Raw genomic sequence first — 16,711 nt, 5'->3', positions numbered from 1 at the left:
AAGTATCATCATAATACGAGGATGTTCGGTTCCTCTACCTGAATTAAATTAGTGCCGAAATGGCTTGTATAACAAAGGAGATGGATTAAACTCTCTAAATTCTATTATTGTTATGCAATACGGCTGTTGTGTTGTGGGAATCGACTTTTGATTAATAAGAAACCCTACATCCGCGTAGAGGAAATTTGGGTTCGTGAATTAATTTTGCACCATATGACACTAAATGCATTGATAATTTGCTCTCAGAGTGATATATTATTTCAATTGTTTCAACATGCCCAACATGGTCAAATTTGTAAAGTTGTCGTCAACATCAACATTAGAGAGCTTGCGAAATGACGTTACTTTAACTTTAACTTTAACGTCTAGAGATTATGAGGATTATGTATTCAAAACCAAGGTGGTTTTGAATACATAATCCTCTATAATCCTCTAGACGTTAAAGTTAAAGTTAAAGTAACGTCATTTCGCAAGCTCTCTATTATTGCACATCCTTGTTATTTTAACCGATTTCATAGTTAAATGTTAAATGTAGAACTAATTTGCTACATGTTTCCTACAAAATAACAATATTAAATGAGCATTGAAACAGAGCTAATATATTTAGCTTTTACTTTAAAAAAACAAACAAAAAAAAAAAAAACAAAACAAACAAAACAAACTAAATGTAACCTAATGGTAGTTAATGTCAAAATAAAGGCAGGTGTTTGTTTACTCCACAATATCACCTTGGTCATGTTGGTCTGAGCTGAAAATAAAACCCTAATGATAAAACACGGCTTGTGATACTATGATATCAATCAAAACAACAGGTGTTTATTATTATTTATTATTATTTTTACATGCATTCCACCATTGCGCCTTCATAGCAAGATACGGTATCATCAGCCCAAGTAAAAGTACAATCTTCAAGCCTTTCCTCTTCTCCTGTGCACTGCATATCCCACGAAAGCCAAACCTTCCCATCTTTTTCCACCCTAAGTCCCATACTGTACGAATCGACCCATCCATTGCTCTCACTGTATCCAAGCTGCCTGCATGCCACGTTCTGCGCTTCTCCTGCCAAATAACAGGCATATCCCCATTGGTTGTTGTGATAGATTTGGACGAAGCCGATGTTGGACGCAGGCATTGAAACCAAACGAAGAGTACCTTAACAAATACATCGGAAAGAAAGAGAACAAAGTGAAAAATGCAATATTCATGGTCCCTAGTATCAATTGGGGAGGGCGGGTTAGTGTAGTGGTATTCTCACTAGCTTCTCACCACTGTGGACGGGGTTCAATTCCCCGCGGTGCCACATGTGAGTTTGGTTGCCGATCCATGCTCGTCCTCGCAGGTTTTTCTCCGGGTGCTCCGGTTTTCCTCCTGCATCTAAAATCGGACCTCTTCCCATATCCTTGTCCCTTCATACCCGGATGGCATCTCTTGAATTTAGTAGCATCTGAGCACTATTGGGTTTAGCCTGGCTTCGGCCGAATGTTATAAATAAATAAATAAATAATCGGGGGTAGCCAAGAAATGTTTCTTGTTTCCAATGTTGCCCTAAGTCATGTCTTTGACTATCTGCTGGGAAAACCAGCAATTCCCAATTTGATGATTTCTTTCTTGATCAAAACACGACCCAAACCACCGGTCTGTTAATATAATGTAAATATAAATTTGATGTAATATTCTCTTACGTTTTAATTTTAATTATTAAACAGAATGCTTATCATTGCAAGTGACGGCGCCAGTTTGAGCGAGAGTGACCATACTATTGGTGGACAAGTGAGGAATTACTCTCTGGTTCGAAATACTAGGAGTAAACTAACCAACCTTTGCGGTGTGTATCCCGAGGGCAATATCATCAACTTTTTGGTGGGTATGCTCTTCCGGCATTCGGAGATGGTGGGTCTATTGAAGCTGACGGCGTACCGGTAACAGGGTGTGTTTCGGAGCTGTGAAACTGCCAACACCAAGGGTCTTTCCTAGAGCAGATTGTTTCAAAATCATGGGTCTGTCAGCGCTCTATTTTGGTAAAATTCAGGAAATTTTTCCGGGGAGCATACACGCATGGTCATTTGTGTTAAGTGCCCGCAGGTGTGTATCATAAAGTAAAACTGAACCTGACATCGGCTCTCGGGTCAATGGGACAACTTCAAATCTGTCCGGTATGCCACTTCCTGTACAAACCGGCTATACAGTGCCTGTAATGTGGGGGAAATATACATGTACAACTTCATACTGAAGTTACTGTTCATTTTTCTATACACTATACACAGTGCTCTCACCATTGAGGTGGGACCTCTACAAACAGTGTATGCTAGAGATATATGGCATTTCCTAGTTAACGTCACTGTGTGAAAAATAACCGGCCAATATTTATTGTACTCTCTGAAATTTTAGGAAATAATAGTTTTGTAACATGTCCTAAATTTTTAGCTAATTTAGATATTTGGAAATATTCGCACTTTGGTGTTTTAGCAAGTAGGGCACGGCATGGCCTGCAAAATTCCCTGTGTAAATCGAATGTAACTTTCAGTGACTTACTCCCACTAGACCGCTCTCTTCCGAAGGGCATTAATGCTAAACCACTTGACGGATATTTTTTTGTACTAGATGTCAATCAAGAATAATATATACATTACATGTAGGCTAAAAACTGAGTATGTGGGGCATCTGCAAATGTTCGTACCTCCCTGATATGTAAATGACAGATAACAGCAAAATCAGCTCCCATATCTGTCCATAACTTTGGTCAGTGCAGCGAGCCAGTGGATTTCAAGTGGGTGATTATTGATTGGCAAGTGCCATATTTGGGCATAAGTACAGTGCACCATTAAATGTGGAGGATAGACTAGACTATCTTTTGATTTTACTGGAATAGTTTCCTGTTAACCAGGTTTAAGTACTGCAAAGGTCGAATCATGTTTGCTGTGCAGTATAACTGCACTATGCATCAGCGATAAATTCTTGTCTAATTCAAAGACTATATAGTCATAATAATGGTGAACCGGTTGCATAAGTTAAAGGTTGGTGCTACCCATTAAGTTTCAGCATCAACAGCACCTCAAAGAAAAGAAAAAGTCCGCTCAGAAACAAATTCACACACACACAACCCCCCAAAAAAAAACCACGACTAGTCAAGACCAGACTGTTCCATGTTGAAACTGTGGACCCTTCAAACATGACAGCCTTCAAACTATGATGTAACAGCGCAAATGAACAACGTAATAGGCAGGCTTATGTCCCAAACGATAGTACCGAAATGGTAGTGACATAGTGGTCGAATTACAAAATGAAGAATTACAACATTTCTGTGATTTGTACGATGTCTTGAACTGAAACGACCCTGTGGAAAACAACAATGAAAAAAATACTCACCTGCATCGCATTCTACTCCAATATCCGTAGAATGATCACATGAATTCTGACCCCATGTTGCATGTTTACATTTCGTCAATGAGGATTCATCGCCTACACAGTCTACGTCACTGAGTCCAATGGTACCGGTGCCAGCACCGAATGACTTGTCAAACTGTGTGCGAAGGAACAAGTGGTGTAGGAAAATTAGGAAGACAATTGTCACTTGGCAGAGTTAGAAATATAGACATTTGAGGGAAAGAAAATGCATCAAGAAATCAAATGGTGTGTCCCTGACTCTGAGCTTTCATGTAAAAGGTTTTTGTCTCGTATTTGCTTTTAACCCCATCGAGATTTACCGTAACAACGCCTTGGTTCCCCAGTTGTTTGCAGACGACTGTAGCATCGTCATTTCCCCATGCGTCGTCTTTACATACAGTGCCCCATTCATTGTTGAAGCGGAATTCCAAACGTCCTTCAAATTGCGTCGTACCATCAGCTAAGCGTGGCCCCACTGTGTTTCGAGAAAAGGAGAATCGGCAAATACAAAAACAAAAATCAACGTCCACAACATAAAAAAAAAAGAAGAAAAAAAAAGTAAATTCTAGCTGTAATCCATTTTAGTAGCTGTAAACTTACGATAAACATGTTTGATACGCATATTTGGCAACATTACCCCGGGAAAACTACTTTTGACATATTTTGCAATAATAAGGCGATAACTGGGTACGGATACACAACGTCCGAAGTGCAAATTTTGACAAAGCTGCTGCCAAAAAAGTTTAAGCAAATATTTTGGTTATCAAAATCCAGTAATTTACTCACGACGTATACTGTTTCAATCTTTGACAATGGATTTCTTCAAAACTCCCACGGACTCAAGTCTCCATATGGAAAGGTTTCTATACAAAAACGATTCTCGTATAAACCATCTACGCACAGTTTCCACTTCGATACACCTGAGCACACATTTTAGTCCAAGAGTTCTCAAGCAATTTGTCCACACAGTCTTTCTTTGATTACACTACACGGTTGAGTGTAGAGCATTGTAAGAGCTCTGGAGTTTCTAGCTGGAAATTGGTCCTCTGTGATTGGTTTTTGTCGAAACCTCAAGTGTTCCCTTCATCCAATCAGATTTTTAAAAAAAATCCAACGAAAGCTAACACTTCCCCCTAAAAACACTCTTCGTCATTAGGTCAACAGATAAAGCAATTCAATGTTATAGCAAGGCGAATGTGGTAAATGTGTTGAAAACTACCTATCCAAGCAAGCATTTAATATTATTTCTATGTTGAGCTACTACTCGTCACTTGTAATTTGATGTTGATGATTGATGAAATAAAATATGAATGAATGAATGCATGAATGAATGAATGAATTATTGTTACTTGACTCGATCTGCTGCCGACTCTAGGTAGCCACAGTTTTGGAGTGCTATTGTAACCGTCCACTTGTCCTAATTGTGTTTATATATATTCATATTTTATATATAGTGGGTGTTGCGAGTCGTATTAGTATTCTCTTTGTAAACCAGGAATTTGTCATTCCCGTCGTAAGTGAACTTGATGTTCCTGTTTCGGCTACTTAGTTCAGATGCCATCCACGTAACACCACCAATATATCGGCTTACAATCCAACGGTACAATGGTAATGACTTGCTAGCTGTTCTAGCCAACCCATACAGGTTAGCCATGAGCGCACTAACTGGGCTGTACTGAGCTACTGATTGTAGATCATGAAGGAGGAATAATGAAGTCGTGTGTATAAACTTAAGTAATTACATAATGTGGTTGATATTTAATTTTATACGATTGGGGAGCATTGCGTCTTTCAATAACCGATATACGATGTCTTATTGATTGGCGTGTTGTTGAATAAGGAGATAACCATATGCATTGGAAGATGGCTACCAACACAATGATCAGGGATATCGGAAACTATTCTGTACATCACGCATATGATTCACTGGTTAGATTATACCACATTCTAGGACATGACGCCATAATCCAGGATAGCAAAGGCTATTTAAGTCGTGAGTAAAATACTGGATTTGTATAAAAAGTTGCTACAATCAACCCAAACTTCAGTAACTTCTTTTAACAATCACTCATATCAGTAAAATGTTAGCCTACACATTCAAGTGAAAACGAAAAACGTCACGTAGGCCTACCTGTGAAGCACTTCAGCGCAACGTCTTCTTGGTGGGTACACCCGGAAACACCCCATGGGCGGTGTCTACATTCTGCGATGGATTTTTCATTCCCTTCACAAAACGTTTCATCTAGCCAAACCATGCCCTTTCCAGCATATCCAAATTGGGAGAGCTTAACCATTTTCCCACCAGCATATCCAAGATGGCGACATGCAATACCAGCATCAATGTGGTCGAAGTGGTCGTCACAGACGGTTCCTAGTTCGTTGTCATGGACAACGTGCAAGATTCCTTCACTTTGATCAGCACCGTGCAACAATGCAAAATCGCCTGAAAATAGAAAGTAGAACCCGTTACAAAATAAAGAGACCTAACAATAACAGCACCAAATACTAAAAATGGTAACTGGATGGACTACGGAAAATAAACTTAAATGAATTACATATTTTACTTTGTTGTACTGTGTACCATTATAGCGTAATAATGCTATAAAAGGCAAGCACATTCCTAAACTAGTACATTTGTCCCGTTACCATAGAAATTCTATGAATAAAGCCCACTGTGTCGCAAAAGTGGTAGAATTTATCGGACAATACTGACGAAACCTACCAGACTTAGAAGATGTGATTGTCTTCTTTTAATTGAGCAATAATTACATACAATGAGGGAACACTGTGAAATTTAATGCGTTTAAGTACGTAATTTTTTCAACTTTCTTGTACACGGAAGAGTATAGGCTATCTGGTAGAATCAGGGCGATCATCCGAATTAACCTCGTTGGGTTAGTCTTACATGACGCACCTACCAGAGCATGTTTTGGCTCAATCCGGAAGTGAGTATTATCGATATCGTTTATTATCGCCTCACCTTATTGAGATCGGAAGACTTGCAAGAACATTTCTTTTTTTAGTTGCCTTCTCTCTCCTCCCTTCTCTCATCATCTCTCATAAATAATACATTATATACAAATGCCCTTACCTTCCGTCATACCATCCGGTGGAGATACAGGGGTTGGGGTTTTAGACGCTGAAATGTGTAGAAAAAACATATAGGTAAATATGTGCTCGTCATAGTGATTTTAAGCAAAAAACAATGTATTTTTTTGGTGATATGCTCCCCGGAATTTTGAGGGGGTTGGTATCTGCGAGCTGACAGCGTATCGGTAAAAGGGTGTTTTGGAGCTGCGAACATGTAACAGTACGGGTCTTTTGGAGCTGCGAACATTCAAAATCAAGGGTCTTTCTTGGTTTTCTGGTTGACAATCGACTGAAAAAACATAAATGTGATGAATATGCAATTTAGGAATCTCTGAGAGTTAAAATGATTAAAATCAAGGGTCTTTTGGTGGTCAAACTTCAGGGTCTTTACTTTGGTAGCTGAGGGTTCATAAACAGTGGTCGTTCCTGGTGGTAGTCACCAGAATGCGTTCTTCCCCCTCTTTATTATCCCCTGCTCAATGTGTGAAATTAAATGTTGCTTGGGCTGTTTGTTTACTAAAATGAACAAAATAAATTGGCGGCCCGTTTCAAATTGAAATACTTGAAAAGATTTTTTTAACAATCACCCTAATGTTATTAACACCTTCAGGCACATTATCGGATTTGTGCAGTCGTGGATTAATTTAGAACGATGATATTGGCAGACCGTATTTGTAGTGCGTGAATTCTTATTACTAAGTGTCACACTTTCCTGGGATGTGCCCCGGGGGGGGGGGCACTCGCATTCCCCAGCTATACGGGGATGTGCCGCGGCGACGACCCCCTTTTTCAGAGCCGCTAGCCGTTCCTTAGACCCACTAAATTCATTGATTGCCGCTCTTGAAGCCAAAAAATTTTTCTAGCCGTTCCATAGACTCTCAGATCACCGATCTCCGCTCTCATTGGCATTTTGATTGGCGTGTTTTCTGTCCTACTATTTCGAGCCCAAAAGCTTCAAAGGGAATTTTCCATCAATTTCTTCCCCATAGCATTCCCAGCAAACACAAAACGTTTTCAAAACGTTTCAAATTGGTTTTAGTTTGGTTTCGTTTTTGTAAAACGTTTTAAAAACGTTTTAAAAACGCTACCACGTAACCGTGGTTTCTTGATTGCTGATTGTTTGCACAAAAACGTATTAATAACCAAATAATAACGTGTGCAAAATGCTCACAAAACAACCGTTCATATAACGTTTTATTACAACCAAATATTTTCGTAACTTAGGCATTATTTATTTTGTCATTATTAAATTAATCGTATGTTGCCATTCATCATCCTCATCCTCATCATCATCCTCATCATCATCATCATCATCATCATCATCATCATCATCATTATCATCATCATCATTATCATCATCATCACCATCATCATCATCATCATTATTATCATCAACACCATCATCATCAACATCATCATTAAGTCAATTGTCAAAATATAGAATTGAAAGTTATTCCTCAAAAAAGTATCTATTAAATGTTGTGCAAATATTTCGATGAAATGTATCTTGAACAGACTTTTCTGATAGGAAAACATGGGCCTTCTATACATTCATTGTACTAACCTGCAAAAATAGAGATCAATGAACTTCTAAACCGTTGTCTTGCCGTTTGTAATTATGAAAGATCGTAAATTTATTGTTTTTGCAAGCGTTTCAAATGACTTTGCAACCTCGTAGCTCTGCTTTGGCTGCAAAGTGGATGCTGGCAATTTGCGTAGGCCTACTGGGAATGAGACTATACGAACTTGACCCTGAGAGGGTCTGCGATTTGAAAGTGGTATTTGAACTCCGGGTTTGAACTCAAGTATAGCAACCGGTATAGCGGTTTACAAACATGTACATATCGCACTGGACAGTCTAGTCTGGCAGTTAGTTATATTATTGCATGTATATTTATCAAATCAACTCGTGGCTCTGCTGCAGGATTATTATTGAGAAATGACTTAAATGTCTGTGTATAGGCCTATACACAAGCTTTGACCAAGTTCGGGGACCAAATGTTCTTTTGGAATATATCGTTGCAGGTTTTTTGTTTTGTTTCTGCATTACACTCTCATGACTCAGAACTGACTTATAACTGTTGCAATCGGATGCTGTAATATTTTCCAAAAGAGTGACATTTTCGGGTAAGTTAAAGTATATTTTAGACTTTTATCATAATCCAAACAGGTAGACACCCGGTGTAGACATGTACATGTTTGATGTTGCAGCCTGCAGCCAGTAAGAAGAAACTTATCAATGGCCTATAGGAACATGGAGCTGTTGGGGTCATACGTTAGCTAATGGTGTAAATTTATCAGCCATGGCTGATGTATAACAACACACGGCTTCATGTTTTACTACAGAGTTTGCGTCTGGACTCCAGTCACAAAACATTATACATGTACGGATGTAACCATAACGTCGCATCGTTTGCTGCAGAAGTACGGTAAAGAATTATTGTTAAACTGTTTTCGATACTTAACAAAAATTAAAATGTATTTAAACAAACTTCCATGTTCGTTACATTGTTGTTCCCCAAAGGTAACACAAACCCTCCCAAGAACGGTTTTTTACCAATTTTTTAACGTTATAATGGCGTTTTAAAAACGTTACTAAAACGCTTGCAAAACGCCACATTTTACGTTTTTAAAACGTAATATTGAAACGCATTCGTAACCAAACTGACATGTTTTTTTAACGTTATAATAGCGTTTTAAAAACGTTACATAAAAACGTTATTAAAGCGTATTCAAAACTCCACACTTTTGCGTTTTTAAAACGCAATATTGAAACGTTTTCCAAACCAAAGTGAAACGGTTTTTTAACGTTATAAAAACGTATTTTGGCTAGCTGGGTTGAAACACATTGTAAGGAATAAGGTGGATTTTGGGCGGGATTTTGGGCTCCTTGTACTTTGTAGTAGTGGCAACACTGGTTGGTTGATTGTAAACAGTGATTGCAGCACTGCCGGCCGGCGAGTGCCGAGGCCTTCAGCTGATAAACATTTTGCTGGAAATAAATGATTTTGAGATCTCTTTTGGGAATAAAATTGCCAAATATAAGGAAAAGTACCTCAAATAATTATGTACACGTCCTTGCAGCTGGCCATAACAGTGAATTAAAAGGTAATTTACGATCTACTGGTTTAGTGCCAATACTAGCTAATACTAGTGGAATGGTTGTCAAATTCTGCACACTTCACTCAATCGTCTCATGTATGCATGACAGTTCAATGTAGCCTAAATGTTTTTCTTTAGTAATTACGGCCCTGAAAAAATATTTTTGTGGGTTTGTTTTTATGGTGGGCTTAATATGTAATGCTGCTCGCTGCTGCTATAATTATCAGTAGGCTATAGCCTAGGTAGGCTAGGTCTGCAGGGTCTAGTAATTTTGATCCGAGATTTTTGCTGAGATTTCCATCGTAGGCCATCCCAGACCAATTTTACATTAATGATTTTCTTGATCAAAGTGAAATCGATTCCTTCAAAAATCTGTGGCAAAAACGTAACGAAATTGAGCCCTGGTTTGGCCTGCATGGTTTAGTTCCGAGACCCCATTTTCAGATTTTGGCGGCTGATCAGTTACCAAGACCCCCCTTTTTGGCTGGTTAATTAATTCCCAAGACCACCTTTTTGGCCGGCCAATCAGTTCCCTAGACCCCCTTTTTGGCCGGCCGATCAGTTCCTTAGACCTCGAGTGCGAAACTGGCGGTGGCACACCCCTACCCAAAAACAAATCGAGTGCCCCCCCCCCCCGGGGGATGTGCCACACTTTCCTGGTTTGAGTCAGATATTACTATGTTATTCATAATATTTTCGAGTTTGTTCCGTAATTGTTGCTATATACTTGGTTACAGCGTTGCTAGCCAAAATCTTTCAGACTTGAATTAGCGGAGAGGTTTTCCTGTACTACTGTCTAGAGTGTAGTGCGATCACAAGCAGAACAAGTCAAGTTTTTAATGACTCAAACATTGAGTTTATCTACTTTACAAGGACTCGTGCTTTTTTAGGCATTGACATTAGCTGTATTTGGGTGGTATAACAGTATTTGAAAGGGAAACTGTACACAAGAAGAAATCACATTTCTATCAAAAAATCAACAACCAATATAATTTGGATCCATATAAATGTCTAGATTTGGTTAGCCTATTGGATTTGGATAACATTTTAGAATATTGGTTGTTACCTGTTGAAAAAAAAAGTTATCTCCCACATGGAGCACGGTGGCCGAGCGGAACGGGCTCCGACTCATAATCGGAAGGTTGCGGCAGGGGGATGACACTCTTATTCACATGTTTATTTACAACGCAAACCTATATCGAATCCCGGTGGTTTGCGAATAATGAAATGTCTGCATCCCAGGATCAATTAAACCCTGGTATGAATTATTTATTAGCTTTCGCCATGATCCGTTTTGCAATAACATAAAAGCACTTCAAATAACAGCCCGTTGAGTTCAATGAACTACGCCCTGAAATCGATGGAGTTGTGCCTTATAAAGAAGCTCTCCCATTGACCTCTATTCAGGTCAGTGAGCTCTCCATACACAAATGAACAAGTACAATAGGACAAGGCCAGCACCTATGACCTGCTTAGTGACATGTTATTTTGAAGTCTTCTAAAGCTTAATATCTTGAAGATTAGTATTCGTTTGTGCATATGGACTGCGCATTTATGATGCAAAATATTAGTTCTTATATAAAATTACAAATACTGGAATTATGACACACGGTATAGGTGATATATAAAACGACTAATAAAATCATGTCATCATGGCGTCATGTCAAAGGTTCATTATATTCCGTATGTTTGTCTAAATTAATTAATATTTTGAGAACAATTTCTACACCCATTTAATATGTACTCAGGTGGAACCCGACTTTTTTTAATTTTCATTTCTTTTTATGTAACAAATTCAGGTTTTTCTATTGCGCGGGGCCGCCGGGCAATACAAATTTAGGCTAACATTGAATAAACGCGGAATTAAGAATAGGCGTTTCTAGTACATACAGCGTCTGACTCTACCTGAGGACCTAGCCTGAATCCCATGGGCTCCAAGAATGGCTCTCCATACACAAATGAACAAATACAATGGAGAGTCCGACTGCCATGCAAATGAGCCAAGTGTCCTCTCAAGGTATGCTCTGTGGTTGCGGGTTCGAGCAAGGGGCTGACACTAAATTCACGGTTGTTCTATTAGCAACGCAAAATCTATGAAAAATTCAGCTTGTTTACTAGCTAGAAAGTGAGGCCAGTTATCGATCCGTTATAGCTCGTTATGAATAATTCATGTTCGACCCCTTGGATCATGTTAATTGAGTTTGGCAAATAACAACGTTGTTAGTTTTGCGAACTTTGCCTGTTCAATGAGAGTATAGCGCGCCCCAATACATCTGGGCACAAAACAGGCGAAAACGATCCAGTTTAATGAAATGGCGGACGGGTATTCCCATCAGGCACCAGTGATATGTTTTTTCAAAGAAAGTCTACTAATTTGATATGAAATGACATTTTGCAATAGCAAAGTCAAAATTAGGACTTGCTGTCAATAATATGAAGGAAACATGTGACAGAGGCAAGGTGGGAAATACAAGTAGTATTTAAGTTATAATAACCTTTGATACCCGACCTGACCTTCCATCATGGCGCCTTATTCGTTTTTATGTATTTCTATTATGCTCTCAAGTAAAATAAAATACCAATCTGCTCTGAGCAGACAATGTTACTTGGCTCCCAGCATGAATTATTGATTTTATACGGAAGTAAAGAAATGCACAGTGTGCATGATGTGCAAGCATACTCCAAATATTTACGGTAAATCTGAATAGTGGTCACATGTTAACATATCATGTGTTCGGGAAATCACGTGGCAACATTTTAAGATTTCAGGCTTGTTTACTAGTTAATTGCCATTTGTACTCTTTATTATTTATCTTTGTTAATTAACATATATTTTATATGCTGATAAATCGTGGTTGGCTACCCATGATATCTGTTAAATTCAATGTTTTATGAATATAATTCTACCACGCAGAGGGGGTCACGCAGCAGAATTTCAAATCATAGGGCCTGCACTTTGGCTCGACATTTGAAAGGGGCGTGAATTCATTTTTGGTTACGCCCCTATTATAATTAGGTAATACTCGACTCACACACATTCCCTATATACATGTACCACCACACCACTCCACGCCATACATAAATTCTGCCAGTCACATTTCCCCAATATGAAATTTTTTAAAAGTAAAATTTCAATTTTAATTTTACTTCATTAAAGTTTGGCGGAGGCGGGGTTCGAACTCACGGCGGCGGCGGACTGCTTTGGATACACTATGAACCCAGCGCCTTAGACCACTCGGCCATTTGTCTTCTTGGAATTCATTTGAAACTTATTTGAAGGTATAATCGCAACTTCAACATAGGCCTACCACGTGACAAGCAAAGGCAGAAAACGTACCATATTTTGGAATTTTATTTGCCTAAAAACATTTATGTGTATTATTAGCGCTCAATTAAGTTAACTGCGTGTTTTATACAAAAAATCCAATAATAAACAGTGATAACTGGGCGTCTGTATGGACAATACATTATATCGATTTTGACACGTGCTTGTGTCTCAGTACATTTCCATGGTCAGTAAAATACTATAGAGGAAAACCTACCATTTTCTTGTATCACGTTCGATGTTTTTATCAATTACATAAAAATTCCATTTTAGACCCCAAATGTTTTTTCAGGAAATAAAAGATTAGATTACCATAAAAACGAAACAGTAATCTTTTGCCGGGTCTAATGTAATATTCACATAGGATTTTCAACGTTTTTTCTATCCTTATTTTTGCTCAATTAAAAAATATTTTGGCGTATATAAAATTGAAATAAAATTCTCTGCTTCTTAAACGACATCAAATGTGCCACAATTGGGTATCACGAATCGTTATATATGATGTGCAGTTAATATTCATATTTTCTTTTATGCAGAGGATGCTTCAGTTTTGACAGGAAAAATATTTTCTTGAAAACCCTCTCACTCGGTTATTTTAAAAAGGTAACCACGCTTCCCTAGAATGTGCAATAAATTAGCATTAAAATTTTTCTTATTCTAACAGCAAGCGTTTCTAGAATGTATTTTGGCGAAACGTGGTGTGATGTACCACATGACTTGTAGTAAATCTGCCTGCTTTATCTGTATTGTGCCGTTCTTAAGAAAATACGGTAGTTAAACACGATTTCATCAAACATTATAACAATAGCTCTTTTACAGTGTGCAATCATCCCGGGAAATAATTGGGCAATAATAGAGGATGTGCGTGAAATTATTGATTGGCTCCATACAAAGGAATTGAACCGGTGTCCTTCACCGTAATCATGGCGCAATGCAGTGCATTCAATCAAACGTTGTCGTCAACCTATTTGATCGTATAGTGCATTTGTTATGTGTGAGACGAGCTGTCGCGGTAGATTGCAATAGCTTGTAATCATGCTTTTGTTGAATGAATTTGAGTATTCCGCCATATTTACGGTATGATACGTCATAATCTAGGTGATTATTTGCATTGGATGTCTTGAATACGCTGGCGAGGTTGTGTAATAATCGGATTAATGCTATAACAGTAGGTGAATACAAGTTTTGAATATATCGCGTTGCAAAGCCCCATTCAGTGATCCCAGCGAAAGTGAAAAAAAAATCAAATTGTTACTTTTATAAAAAATTTTTAATGAAAACAATTGGCAAAAAACCCAAGAAAACGGCAGTATTGACGAAGTTGAAGCCCCATTCAAATACATGTAGCTAATTTATATATACTGTCAGTATATAAATTACAGATTCACGTAAATGCATTATTTTTGTCTTAAATAGGCCTACACGGCTTAGGGCTGAACCACTAGCAGAAGACACCAAGTTGATGTTTTATGACCTTTGACATTCTTTTGTGGCGAGTGACATGGTCAGTTCAATTCACGCCGAGTGTCCTTGACAGGTTTAACTCTGCTTCAGTGGTCATGAAAGAATTCAAAAGATAACCACTGCCCCAACAATCCCAAGCAATTGTCTGAAACTGCTCTTCGGATGATGTATCATAAGAACTCAGTCGTCAAATGATGATAGTCATATAATGACCAAAAGATTATTACTGACTATATCATTGAAGACTGAGTTCCGCAGTCTTGTACAAAATCTGAATTTTGATGATTTTTACGATAAAAAAAAAAAAAAAAAATCACTGAATGGGCCGTTAGTTCCCTCCTCTCCTTACACTGGCAATATGAATCAAAGAAAAAAAAAGAAAAAAATAAATAAAACAAGAAAAAAAAAAAAAAGACAAAGAAAAGAAACAAAAAAAGAAAAACAAAAAAGAAAAACAAATATGAAAAGTTCGAACAATATTTGATTTATAAAATTAATGTGACCGTGATGAGGCTCGAACTCACCACCTTCCGATTTAAAGTTCGAAGCGCTAGTGTACCAAATTCTGATGCCTTACCAAGTGAGCTGTGCTCCTGAGATACGAAATAAAAATAAAATAATACACTGTATACCTGCTTGTGTCGGTAATTGATTTACTCAAATTCCATAATGGTACAGTGCAACAGAGCAAAAATGCCCAAAATTTAAAAGCTAGGCCTATATAATTTATGACCACTATACACTACACATAAAAATACTAATACAAGGGAATTTCAACGTAAGAATCCAAACAATTAAGTACCAACATGCACAGCATTGTCCTTATATTACATTTGGGTTTTAACAAAATGTTATCAAACCTCTACTGTGATTGGCAGCTGCACAAGGCATCTCTTTGATAGTTGATAATGGCCATCCATTCAGCAAGTGGCTACTAACTGACCTTGACAGGCTTGAATGAGCACTGTCATCTGCTACAAAACCATCACACTCTAGGACCTGATCACTCCATAATGCTACAGGGAGCACAGTACTTTGACAATGGAGTGAAAGACTATTATTATTGATTAGGCGCGGATTTTAAAAGTACAGCTCTTATGCGTGTATAGCAAAAATCATGTAACTAAAGTACTAAATGCATTCTGCAAAATGCGCTCTGACCAATTTATAAAGCATTTCATTAGCTTTAATTTGACATATTGTTTGACATATTTGGAATTATGGTAAATCATTAAATAAAATATTTATTAATTAATCAATTATGTCAATTAATTAAAAATTTAATGCAAATATGCATATTTCTCTGACAGAATTGTAGGATTTGACAAGAGCCATCTTTCTTGTAAGTTTGATTCTTATAACATACCGGTATCGTATTGCGTCCCGTTATAGTTGCAGAAAAAAATACCGTGTGCAGGACACACACACACACACACCCACACCCCCACCCACACCCAGAGGATCGTACCGTTTTACAATCGTATAACATTCATTGGCGCTAGTAGTAGTAAATTCCAATTTTCTTTGCTTTACCTCACTTGTTCTGCTCAAAATTAAAAGGGGACATATCTGACAGTAAAAGCTTACATTTTATGGAAATTATGTTTAACTATTTGCTTAAACAGCACAAAACAGATAAATCAGACAAATTTACTATACATAGGCCTATACATGTATGGTATGCCAAGGACTGTTTAAGAATATAACATTAGATTTATGATATTTACTTCGAGGACTGTTATATATCAAAAATGTGAAAAATATCAAATTTTAATAATTTGTCATACAATTTGTATTATATCGTGAATTTCAAACAATGAAATTTATTTGATATCAGAAAGACATTCTTCGTATTCAGAATGCAATTCGATATGTCTGATGTGCTCTCATGTCCCACAAAACATACTATCGAAACGCTCAAAACGCTCATTCCAGATCCCTTAATTTGGTTAATTTTCTTTGTCTTTTTTTTCTTTTCTTGTTTTATTTCTTTTTTTCTTTTTTTTTCTTTGATTTATATTGCCAGGGTAAGGAGAGGAGGGAACTAAAGGCCCATTCAGTGATTTTTTGATTTTTTTTCATCCCGGCGATCGTAAAAATCATCAAAATTCAGATTTTGGATACTAGATTGCGGAACTCAGTCTTCAATGATAGTCAGTAATTTTATATTTTGGACATTATTATGACTATCATTTGAGGACTGAGTTCTTATGATCCGAGGAGCAGTTTCAGACAATTGCTTGGGATTATTGGGGCAGAGGTTATCTTTTGAATTCTTTCATGACCACTGAAGCATAGTCAAATTAACCTGTCAAGGACACTCGGCGTGAATTGAAAGACCATGTC

The 16,711-nt window shown here is 37.6% G+C and overlaps 1 protein-coding gene across 1 annotated transcript in view; it reads right to left on the bottom strand.

Annotated features, from left to right (window-relative positions):
• Positions 1–635: 635 nt before the first annotated feature.
• Positions 636–16,711, bottom strand: part of LOC140139243 (scavenger receptor cysteine-rich domain-containing protein DMBT1-like) — a 40,125-nt gene continuing 24,049 nt past the window's right edge. The window contains exons 10-14 of the mRNA XM_072161022.1: positions 6,476–6,523; positions 5,516–5,827; positions 3,705–3,859; positions 3,367–3,520; positions 636–1,152 (exon numbers count right to left, since the gene is read on the bottom strand). Coding sequence (XP_072017123.1) covers positions 839–1,152; positions 3,367–3,520; positions 3,705–3,859; positions 5,516–5,827; positions 6,476–6,523 — 983 coding nt within the window. The 3' untranslated portion in view covers positions 636–838. The remainder of the gene's footprint in view (positions 1,153–3,366; positions 3,521–3,704; positions 3,860–5,515; positions 5,828–6,475; positions 6,524–16,711) is intronic.

The sequence above is a fragment of the Amphiura filiformis genome, chromosome 18 (assembly GCF_039555335.1).
Source record: "Amphiura filiformis chromosome 18, Afil_fr2py, whole genome shotgun sequence".
NCBI lineage: Eukaryota > Metazoa > Echinodermata > Ophiuroidea > Amphilepidida > Amphiuridae > Amphiura > Amphiura filiformis.
Note: the sequence above shows the minus strand (reverse complement) of the source record. Positions and strands in the feature narration are given on the sequence as shown.